This window comes from Salvelinus sp. IW2-2015, linkage group LG16 (assembly GCF_002910315.2).
Source record: "Salvelinus sp. IW2-2015 linkage group LG16, ASM291031v2, whole genome shotgun sequence".
Lineage (NCBI taxonomy): Eukaryota > Metazoa > Chordata > Actinopteri > Salmoniformes > Salmonidae > Salvelinus > Salvelinus sp. IW2-2015.
Window position 1 is genome coordinate 9,861,245 of NC_036856.1, and position 12,428 is coordinate 9,873,672.

A 12,428-nucleotide genomic window follows, 5' to 3' on the forward strand; every position below is an offset into this window, starting at 1 on the left:
CCAAGCGTTGTGCGTAATGTCCCATTGAGAAGAACAGCAAAAGATGGCGAGCTCAAACAATCCACGTAAATTTAGCGAGAAAATCGCTTTACATAATCAGAAACAGGCGGAGGAGACTGCGGCTTTCGAAGAAGTGATGAAAGACCTAAACATCACTAGAGCTGCACGGGTAAGTGCCTTGTTTTGTTGATTAATTACTGTATGCAGCTTGGCTAGTTAGCCAGTAACGTTAGCACGTTTTTATGACAAGTTGTTTTTAGCCAGCTGGCAGTGGCAAGCAAAAGTAGCCGATTGACTGCATTCGCAGTTAAATATTTGTATTCTGATAACCATTATAGATTGGGGCGTTATTTTGCAAACGTTTTAACCTAYCTAGCCAGCTAGTGTAGTGAACTGTCTTTGTTGATGTTTGCTAGGTATGGTGGGAAGCCAGGTAGGCTAGCTAACTAGGCTCTATAGTTAGCAAGCACCTGCTCATACATAGTCAAATTGCCATGCATCATAAACATCAAAAGYTTCAGAGTATCAAGCTAGATATCGATACTATCTAGCTAGCTAGCTCGTTACCATCTACAATTTGCAATAAACTGAGCATGCTTAGCTAGCACAGTTCGACTCACTCAGTCAAACTGGTGTGTATTTGACACTGACAAAACACCGCACTAGCTAGGAGGATACATCTAGCTAACGCCAATGTTGACAACGCAATGGAGTTACATCCACCATAGCTAGATCACCACAAGCCATTTTGACAGAATTCCCCAGTCAATTGTTTTCCCATGCATGTCAGGCAATGGGTTTGCATGTTTGCAAAGTACCAACCCTGCTTTGACAGTAACTATAAAAAAAAATATCGCCTAGTCGGACGATTATTACTGTTCCAGCTGGCTGGTAGGCGTTATTGTAGGTAAGGAATGTTAAGTGTAGCGCAGATAATTTTCTACCAACCTTTAACTGGGATACTACCTCAATTCCCGACTTGGAAGACGTGTCTTCTAAACTTCCATGTCTAGTTGCAGGGGGTTCGTTTGAATTTAGAAAATGCTAAGACATATACACATTACCAGGCAAATATTTTTTTTCTATATTTACAATGTGCTGGCCTATGGCCTAAACCCTACTGCCGAACCATCCAATGATGGTATTTATAAATAAATTATCTGGGCTGCTGAAAGGACTGATCTTTATAATACACGAAACAAAAAATATAAARGCAACAAACAACAATTTTAAAAGTTTTTACTGAGTTACAGTTCATATAAGGAAATCGGTCAGTTGAAATAAATTCATTAGGCACTAATCTATGGATTTCGCATGACTGGGAATACAGATGTCTGTGACCTACAGATGCATATCTTAAAAAAGAAGTTAGGGGTGTGATCAGAAAACCAGTCAGTATCTGGTGTGACCACCATTTGCCTCATGCAACATGACACATCTCCTTTGCATAGAGTTGATCAGGCTGTTGATTGTGGCCTGTGGAATGTTGTCCCACTCTTCAAGTAGCTGGATATTGGCGGGAACTGGAACACGCTGTCGTACACGTTGATCCAGACCATCCCAGACATGCTCAATAGGTGACATGTCTGGTGAGTATGCAGGCCATGGAAGAACTGGGACTTTTTCAGCTTCCAGGAATTGTGTACAGATCCTTGTGACATGGGGCCATGAATTATCATGCTGAAACGCGCAATCGCCTCAACAATGTGCCTCAGGATTTCGTCACGGTCTCTGTGTGCATTCAAATTGCCATCGATAAAATGTAATTGCGTTCATTGTCCGTAGCTTATGCCTGCCCATACCATGGGGCACATGTTCAGCTTCCCTGAGACGGTTTTTGACAGGTTGTGCAAACCCAAAGTTTCATCAGCTGTCCGGGTGGCTGGTCTGACGATCCCGCTGGTGAATAAGCCAGATGTGCAGGTCCTTGGCTGGTGTGGTAACACGTGGTCTGCGGTTGTGATGCCGGTTGGATGCAACATGTAAAGTGTTGGTCCTGTGAAGTTCTAGACAAACTGTCAAACAGTCTCAGGGAAGCTCATCTGCGTGCTCATCGTCCTCACCAGGGTCTTGACCTGACTGCAGTTCGGCGTCGAACCTGACTTCAGTGGGCAAATGTTCTAATTCGATGGCCACTGGCACACTGGAGAAGTGTGCTCTTCYTGGATTAATCTTGGTTTGAACTATACCGGGTAGATGGCAGACAGCGTGTGTGGGCGAGCAGTTTGCTAATGTCAATGTTGTGAACAGAGGTCCCCATGGTGGCAGTTGGGTTATGGTTTGGGAAGGCATAAGCTACGGACAACGAATAAACGTGCATTTTAACGATGGCAATTTGAATGCACAGAGAGCGTGATGAGATCCCTGAGGCCCATTGTCATGCCATCACCTCCTGTTTCAGCAGGATAAGGCACGGCCCCATGTCGCAGGGATCTGTACACAATTCCTGGAAGCTGAGAATGTCCTAGTCCTTCCATGGCCTGCATACTCACCAGACATGTGGCCTCCCGAGTGGCGCAGAGGTCTACAGCGTCACTACAGACCTGGGTTTAATCCCAGGCTGTATCACAACCAACTGTGATCAGGAGTCCCATAGTGCGGCGCACAATTGGCCCAGGGTCGTCCGGGTTAGGGGAGGGTTTGGCCAGGCGGGCTTTACAAGTAGACCATCATTGTGAATACGAATTTGTTCTTAACTGTATTGCCTAGTTATATAAAGGTTGAAACATTGAGCATGTTTGGGATGCTGTGGATCGACGTGTATGACAGGGTGTTCCAGTTCCCGTAAATATCCAGCAATTTGGCACAGCCATTGAAGAGGAGTGGGACAACATTCCACAGGCCACAATCAACAGCTTGATCAACTCTATGCGAAGGAGATGTGTCGCGCTGCATGAGGCAAATGGTGGTCACACCAGATACTGACTGGTTTTCTGATACACACCCATATCTTTTTATAAAGGGATATGTGACCAACAGATGCATATCTGTATTCCCAGTCATGTGAAATCCATAGATTAGGGCTTAATTAATTTCAATTGACCGATTTCCTTATGGATTGTAACTCAGTAAAATCTTTGAAATTGTTGCATGCTAAGTTTTAGATTTTTGTTCAGTATGTGTGAGAGAAACTCAGCAAAAAAATAAACTTCCCTTTTTCAGGACCCTGTCTTTCAAAGATAATTCGTAACAATCCAAATAACTCCACAGATCTTCATTGTAAAGGGTTTAAACACTYTTCCCCATGCTTGTTCAATGAACCATAAACAATTAATGAACATGCACCTTTGGAACAGTCGTTATGACACTAACAGTTTACAGATGGTAGGCAATTAACGTCACAGTTATGAAAACTTAGAACACTAGAGGCCTTTCTACTGACTCTGAAAAACACCAAAAGAAAGATGCCCAGTGTCCCTGCTCATCTGCGTGAACGTGCCTTAGGCATGCTGCAAGGAGGCATGAGGACTGCAGATGTGGCTAGACCACGTGTAACAACACCTGCACGGGATCGGTACAGCCGAACATCACACCTGCGGGACAGGTACAGGATGGCAACAACAACTGCCCGAGTTACACCAGGAACGCACAATCCCTCCATCAGTGCTCAGACTGTCCGCAATAGGCTGGACTGAGGGCTTGTAGGCCTGGAGTAATGCAGGTCCTCACCAGTCATCACTGGAAACAACGTCACCTATGTGCACAAACCCACCATCGCTGTACTAGACAGGACTGGCAAAAAGTGCTCTTCGTGGTTTTGTCTCACCAGGGGTGATGGTCGGATTCACGCTTATCGTCAAAGGAATGAGCGTTACACCGAGGCCTGTACCCCGAAGCGGGATGGATTTGGAGGTGGAGGGTCCATCATGGTCTGGAGCGGTGTGCCACAGCATCATCGGACTGWGCRTGRWYTSARWYCAYGCWATCTCAACGCTGTGCATTACAGGGAAGACATCCTCCTCCCTCATGTGGTACCCTTCCTGCAGGCTCATCCTGACATGACCCTCCAGCATTACAATGCCACCAGCCATACTGCTCGTTCTGTGTGTGATTTTCTGCAAGACAGGAATGTCAGTGTTCTGCCATGGTCAGCGAAGAGCCCGGATCTCAATCCCATTAAGCACGTCTGGGACCTGTTGGATTGGAGGGTGAGGGCTGGGGCCATTCCCACCCCCCAGAAATGTCCGGGAACTTGCAGGTGCCTTGGTGGAAGAGTGGGGTAACATCTCACAGCAAGAACTGGCAAATCTGGTGCAGTCCATGAGGAGGAGATGCACTGCAGTACTTAATGCAGCTGATGGCCACACCAGATACTGACTGTTACTTTTGATTTTGACACCCCCCCTCCCCCCCTTTGTTCAGGGACACATTATACCATTTCTGTTGGTCACATGTCTGTGGAACTTGTTCAGTTTGTCTCAGTTGTTGAAACTTGTTATGTTCATACAAATATTTACACATGTTAAGTTTGCTGAAAATAAACGTAGTTGACAGTGAGAGGACGTTTCTTTTTTTGGTGAGTGTGTGTGTGTGTATATATATATATATATACACACACACACACACACACACACACACACACACACACACACACACACACAGAGAGAGACTGAGTGTACACAAAATTAACAACACCTTCCTAATATTGAGATGTCGAAAGCTGGAGCATTCTTGATTTTATTTATTAGGATCCCCATTAGCCGACGCCAATGGTGAAAGCTAGTCTTACTGGGATCCGACACATAACGAAAAGTAATTACTGACAAAATACTCTACAATTTACATACAGTACATTTAAAAACATGTAATGTGCATGTGTGTGCATTTATCAGTTACACATACAGTCGTGGCCAAAAGTTTTGAGAATGACACAAATATTAATTTTCAAAGTTTGCTGCCTCAGTTTGTATGATGGCAATTTGCATATACTCCAGAATGTTACGAAGAGTGATCAGATGAATTGCAATTAATTGCAAAGTCCCTCTTTGCCATGCAAATTAACTGAATCGCCCAAAAAAACATTTCCAGTGCATTTCAGCCCTGCCACAAAAGGACCAGCTGTCAGTGATTCTCTCGTCAACACAGGTTAACACAGGTGTGAGTGTTGATGAGGACAAGGCTGGAGATCACTCTGTCATGCTGATTGAGTTCGAATAACAGACTGGAAGCTTCAAAAGGAGGGTGGTGCTTGGAATCATTGTTCTTCCTCTGTCAATCATGTTTACCTGCAAGGAAACACGTGCTGTCATCATTGCTTTGCACGAAAAGGGCGTCACAGGCAAGGATATTGCTGCCAGTAAGATTGCACCTAAATCAACCATTTATTGGATCATCAAGAACTTCATGGAGAGTGGTTCAATTGTTGTAAAGAAGGCTTCAGGGCGCCCAAGAAAGTCCAGCAAGCGCCAGGACCATCTCCTAAAGTTGATTCAGCTGCGGGATCGGGGCACCYCCAGTACAGAGCTTGCTCAGGAATGGCAGCAGGCAGGTGTGAGTGCATCTGCACACACAGTGAGGCGAAGACTTTTGGAGGATGGCCTGGTGTCAAGAAGGGCAGCAAAGAAGCCACTTCTCTCCAGGAAAAACATCAGGGACAGGCTGATTTTCTGCAAAAGGTACAGGGAATGGACTGCTAAGGACTGGGGTAAAGTCATTTTCTCTGATGAATCCCCTTTCTGATTGTTTGGGGCATCCGGAAAAAAAGCTTGTCCGGAGAAGACAAGGTGAGCCCTACCATCAGTCCTGTGTCATGTCAACAGTAAAGCATCCTGAGACCATTCATGTGTGGGGTTGCTTCTCAGCCAAGGGAGTGGGCTCACTCAAAATTTTGTCTAAGAACACAGCCATGAAGAAAGAATGGTACCAACACATCCTCCGAGAGCAACTTCTCCCAACCATCCAGGAACAGTTTGGTGACGAACAATGCCTTTTCCAGCATGATGGAGCACCTTGCCATAAGGCAAAAGTGATAACTAAGTGGCTCGGGGAACAAAACATCGATATTTTGGGTCCATGGCCAGGAATCTCCCCAGGCCTTAATCCCATTGAGAACTTGTGGTCAATCCTCAAGAGGCGGGTGGACAAACACAAACCCACAAATTTGGACAAACTCCAACCATTGATTATGCAAGAATGGGCTGCCCTCAGTCAGGATGTGGCCCAGAAGTTAATTGACAGCATGCCAGGGAGAATTGCAGAGGTCTTGGAAAAAGAAGGGTCAACACTGCAAATATTGACTCTTTGCATCAACTTCATGTACTTGTCAATAAAAGCCTTTGACACTTATGAAATGCTTGTAATTATACTTCAGTATTCCATAGTAACATCTGACAAAAATATCTAAAGACACTGAAGCCGCAAACTTTGTGGAAATTGAAAAATCTGAAAAATCTTTCTTTAACTGGTCTCCCCTTAATCTATACAGATTGAAGTGGATTTAAAGTGACATAAATAACGGATCACAGCTTTCACCTAGTCAGTCTGTCATGAAAAGCAGGTGTTCATAATGTTTTGTACACAGTTCATGTATAAATATATACAGTACCAGTCAAAAGTTTGGACACACCTACTACTCATTCAAGGGTTTTTCTTTACATTTCTTCTACATTGTAGAATAATAGTGAAGACATCAACTATGAAATAAAACATATGGAAAAATGTCGTAACCAAGAAAGTGTTAAACAAATCTAAATATATTTGCCTTAATGACAGCTTTGCACACTCTTGGCATTCTCTCCACCAGCCTCACCTGGAATGCTTTTCCAACAGTCTTGAAGGAGTTCCCCATATATGCTGATCACTTCTTGGCTGCTTTTCCTTCACTCTGCGGCACAACTCATCCCAAACCATCTCAATTGGGTTGTGGTCGGGTGATTGTGGAGGCCAGTTCATCTGATGCAACACTCCTTCTTGGTCAAATAGCCCTTACACAGCCTGGAGATGTGTTTGGTCATTGTCCTGTTGAAAAATGATTGTCCCACTAAGCCCAAACCAGATGGGATGGCGTATTGTTGCAGAATGCTGTGGTAGCCATGCTGGTTAAGTATGCCTTGAATTGTAAATTAATTACTGAGTGTTACCAGCAAAGCACCATCACACCTCCTCCTCCATGTTTCACGGTGGGAACCACACATGCTGAGATCATCCGTTCACCTACTCTGCATCTCACAAAGACACGGCGGTTGGAACCAAAAATCTAAAATTCGGACTCATCAGACCAAAGGACAGATTTCCACCGATCGATTGTCCATTGCTCATGTTTCTTGGCCCAAGCAAGTCTTTTCTTCTTATGGTGGCCTTTTTAGTTCGACCATGAAGGCCTGATTCACGCAGTCTCTTCTGAACAGTTGATGTCTGTTGCTTGAACTCTGTGACACATTTTTTGGGGCTGTAATCTGAGGCTGGTAACTCTAATGAACGTATCCTCTGCAGCAGAGGGAACTTTGGGTCTTCCTTTCCTGTGGCGATCCTCATGAGAGCTAGTTTCATCATAGCGCTTGATGGTTTTTGCGACTGCACTTGAAGAAACTTTAAACGTTCTTGAAATGTTAAGTAATGACGGACTCTCGTTTCTCTTTGCTTATTTGAGCTGTTCTTGCCATAATATGGACTTGGTCTTTTACCAAATAGGGCTATCTTCTGTATACCACCCCTCCCTTGTCACAACACAACTGATTGGCTGAAACGCATTAAGAAGGACAGAAATTCCACAAATTAACTTTTAACAAGGCAAAGGGTGTGCAAAGCAGTCAAGGCAAAAGGGTGGCTTCTTTGAAGAATCTCAAATATGATATATTTTGACTTATTTAATCCTTTTTTGGTTACCTCGATTCCATGTGTTATTTCATAGTTTTGATGTCTTCCCTATTATTCAACAATGTAGAAAATAATAAAGAAAAACCCTTGAATGAGAAGGTGTCAAATAGTGCTTCATATCATGATGATACTCGTCTCGATCAATGAGAGAAGATTTGAAATAGACAAGATGGCGGCATACACATTTTCGGATTACTTCATGTAGTGAAACATTTATTTATTTTTAACTGAGCATTTTCTAAATTCAAACGAATCCCCTGCAACTAGACGTGGAAGTTTAGAAGACACATTGTCTTCCAAGTCGGGAATTTGGTCAAATTCTCTGTGCTACGCTTAACTTTACCTACCTTTTTATAACGCCTATCAGCCATCTGGAACAGTAATAGCAGTAGGACTAAGCTGTATTTTTAATAGCTGCTTTGACAGCACCTAAGAAACCCCCCTCCCCAGCACCTAATGTGTGTGTGTGTGTGCACGCTGAGGTTTGACAGATTTGCAAAGTTTGAACTTTGATGGCAGATACTGATAACATGGGATCAACTATCCTCTTGTAGACCTTTTAGTAATACGTGCAATGCAAATAATTGACTCGTTTTGGTTGGTTACTGGCAATCATTCTTGTCAGTCTGATTAAAAATAAATAAAAATTAAAAAAAACTATGTCCATGTTAGTCTGTTTATTCATCCCCATAAAATCAGGCCTTTGTTTAATCCATCATTCATGCAATTCATTAAAGCAATTGGTGATCTTAAACATTTAGTAGTTATTACCAGGTGTATGGTGGTGAACCTACCCATTATGAATATCATAAAGGAATGGTTTAGGAGTACAGAATGGATTTATGTTGTGCTTTTACAACATTTATTATTATATTTAAAAAAATTACAAATCTAATTGAAAAAAATAGAAACACCATTTGACAAATCCAAGTATCCATCATTACACAGCGATGTCTTTCCTTATGAGATTGACACCCTCCAGCTATTAGGTTTAGGCCTACGGACTTTGTCCACACATTGCACAAACTTGATACTGCCTCAAATCAATTAAGATATGAACAGTTTACGGGCCCATATTAACCTATGTCTTATCTCATCTGGCCTTTTAGATGTGGTCTATCTTTAGCACTGTGGAACATTTTCTATCAATATTTTGTGTGTAATCTTTCATGTATCAGTTTACACATCCATTCATGCTTTCATACGATTTTACTTTGCACAGTTGCAGTTACAGAAGACCCAGTATTTGCAACTAGGGCAGAATCGTGGACAGTACTATGGAGGCTCACTGCCCAATGTCAATCAGATTGGAAATAGCAACATTGACCTGCCTTTTCAGGTGAGCTCACAGCTTCTCTATCAGTTGGTAAAATGTTGTTTTTAATTTGCGTGATACAACAATTAAATCTCACCTGAGGGAAATTTTATCTTTCAGAGCTTTCATGATAGGCTAAGAATCACCCTCGCGTTACCCAATATTGTTAACAAGAATCCAATTCAAGAGACTTCTCTAGTATTTTACAATTTTGAAGACTCGTCCTGCTTTATCAGTATTGATCCACTGCATTTGTCTGGAAAACCAAGTCTCAGAAGAAAGCTAAATTTGAGCATCAGACACTCTCACCCCAGCTTGAAATGTTTAAAAAGATTCCCAAAAAACACATACAAGGAGCCTTTGTCATTGCTTTCTATATCATGGCTTTCCATTTATTTTAAACATTTTTGCTAACTTGAGTATGAGGGCCCATAGCTTGACCCATTTGAAATGAATACATTTGCACCATATTATATCAAGACATTTTAATTTCATTTTTTGTGTGTTTTCAAATGCCCAATTTTTTTCTTGTATGGTTGATTTTGCTAATCCTGTCCAGAATTCCGCTTTGGACACCAGTCGGTCGACCAGGCATCACGGGCTGGTGGACCGTGTTTACCGCGATCGGAACCGTATAACCTCGCCCCATCGCCGGCCCCTCTCTGTGGACAAACATGGCCGCCAGATATCCTTTGTCTGCACTCAGCTTATTTTGGACTAGAACAGAATGGTCTTTGCAAAACTTTGACTTAATTAGTACTTGTTTTAAAACGGTGTGTCATTGTCAGATCATGCTTACAGTTAGACTTTGCAGTTCAGTAAATTAATGCTGATAGTTAACTTGACCATTCAATTATATAGGTTAAGGTTTGATTTTATATTTCACCACCATTTTCGTCCTTAACTGAGGTCCACATTGACAGCTGCCCCTATAGCTCCGTGTACCTCTCACCCCCACCGGATACCAGTTGGAGGAGGTAGGCCATTAATGTCCTCCTATTCAAAAAAAAWAAWAATTAAACAAGTGTTTTTAGCCATTTCATCTACATTCAGGAAAAACACAGTGCATGCAATGCCTTGTAAATTGCAATTTTTAAAATAGAAATGGCATGTTCAATTGAACTGAATGATATTTTTTACCCAGAGTCAGACATAGCATGCCAGATATGAGGTTGGGGAATAGGGGCCACAGAGACATTTTGTTGACCTTCCTTCGTTCTAATGCCACAGGACAAACTCTGACTCAGCACTACACCAGAACACCATGAACCCTGTGCCCCAGGATGTGTTTGCAGGGGGATCACAAGAGCTACAGCCTAAACGAGGTAATGGAGGATCCAGTTACATGGACAAGGAACAGCTTCTATTAATTCAGGCCTGATTCAATTTATTCCTGTATGAATCCACATGTCCACGAAAGGATAAGCCACTGTAAAATCATCTGGATAATTTATGACATGAAGGTGTTGTTCCACTAACAGTTTTTGTCCATGTTGGAGCAGCTATTCTCTTTCGGTGACGCGATCACATTTTGATTTGTGTTCAACCAACCACTGCTTACTGATGATGGAAAGATTGTTGTAGTATTTTGAATTATATTGTGCTATACAGAGTCATTTTCTTGAACGGAACTTATCTTCTCTGGGAATGGTCTCAATTGAAATTCCTCAAGATGACGTGTGAAAATAGAGCTATACTATGGTCTTCTGAAAACTGGAAGTATCTAGCTACCTGTCATGGAGATCTACCGGTTGTTTTTACTGTCCCCAAAACCATTATGCAGTTTCATTTCACTACAGGAAGAATGCTACACTGAAAATACTGCAATGTGGGTTGATTTGAATTGAGCTTAGTACCTTCAATTGTCATTTATTTGACTCTGTCCCCATTTAGTGCTGCTGCTTACAGTGCCTGGGACTGAGGAGTCTGAATCAGATGCAGACAAGGATACACAATGGGATAACAAAAAGGTAAAGGAGCGAACATGTAGCCTTCTTGTATCAGTGCTTGCTCACCATTTTAGGGCATTTTTTTTCAAARGTTTTTTTTACTGAGTGTACTTTCCCTCTAGAATGACTCATCAAGAACCAAGTCCTGCGAAGTCCCTGGGATCAAGTGAGTAATTGCTGCACCATTCACCTGAATATGGTGCTCCGGCAGGACCATACCATGTAGAAAGGTGATTTGTGAGAAAGAGCTGCCCAGGGCTTGAATTATCTGACTCGGTGAAGAGAACATGTCTGTGTGTGAGAGGACCTATGACACCATATGACTAGCAACTGTTATTTCAACACACAACAACAACAACGACGAGAAATGTCATCATTCATAAAAAACAACAAATAAAAGTAATTTTATAATGGATTTTCTTTTGCCTAGTGCTGTTTTAGGAAATATGTATACCTTTTCTTTCTCCCCTCTAGTATATTTCCATCACCAGATCAGGAAGTGAACACGTCATTGATCCCGGCCACGCTCAATACGGGAGGCTCCCTGCCTGATCTGACCAACATCCAGTTCCCCCCACCGCTGCCCACTCCGCTGGATCCAGACGACACTGTGGCGTTTCCTTCCCTTAGCTCATCCAACAGCACAGGCAACCTGACCACCAACCTTACCCACCTCGGCATCAGTGCTGCCAGCCACGGTAAGTCATCGATGGCGAAATGAATCTGGCAAATTTGAAAGGTTTATGATATTCAGATAAAAATGTAACCAAGGATACTCTACGGATTTTCATAAAAACACCAAGCAAGTTCTGTAACCACCTGGTATGGCATCTGACTGTAAGGCACTACAGAGGGTAGTGCGTATGGCCCAGTACATCACTGGGYCCAAGCTTCCTGACATCCAGGACCTCTATACCAGGCGGTGTCAGAGGAAGATCCTAAAAATTGTCAAAGACTCCAGTCACCCAAGTCATAGACTGTTCTCTCTGCTACCGCACGGCAAGCGGTACCGGAGTGCCAAGTCTAGGACCAAACGGCTCCTTAACAGCTTCTACCCCCAAGCCATAAGATTGCTGAACAATTAATCAAATGGCCACKCGTACTATATACATTGACCCTCCCCCCTTTGTTTTTACACTGCTGCTACTCGTTGTTTATTATCTATGCATAGTCACTTTACAAATTACCTTGACTAACCTCTACCCCCGCACATTGACTATGTACCGGTACCCCCTGTATATAGCCTCGTTATTGTTATTTATTTATTTATTTTTCACTTTAGTTTATTTAGCAAATCATTTCTTAGCTCTATTTCTTGTTCTGCATTGTTGGTTAAGGGCTTGTAAGTA

General features: G+C 42.6%; 1 protein-coding gene across 2 annotated transcripts in view; it reads left to right on the forward strand.

The window, feature by feature from the left end:
• LOC111975830 (CREB-regulated transcription coactivator 1-like) overlaps positions 1-12,428 on the forward strand; it is a 23,248-nt gene continuing 10,820 nt past the window's right edge. For both annotated transcript variants that reach the window (XM_024004443.2, XM_024004444.2), the window contains exons 1-8: positions 1-169; positions 9,038-9,154; positions 9,690-9,815; positions 10,046-10,107; positions 10,361-10,455; positions 11,024-11,100; positions 11,202-11,245; positions 11,554-11,777. In XM_024004443.2, the coding sequence (XP_023860211.1) occupies positions 44-169; positions 9,038-9,154; positions 9,690-9,815; positions 10,046-10,107; positions 10,361-10,455; positions 11,024-11,100; positions 11,202-11,245; positions 11,554-11,777 (871 nt within the window). In that variant the 5' untranslated portion in view covers positions 1-43. The remainder of the gene's footprint in view (positions 170-9,037; positions 9,155-9,689; positions 9,816-10,045; positions 10,108-10,360; positions 10,456-11,023; positions 11,101-11,201; positions 11,246-11,553; positions 11,778-12,428) is intronic.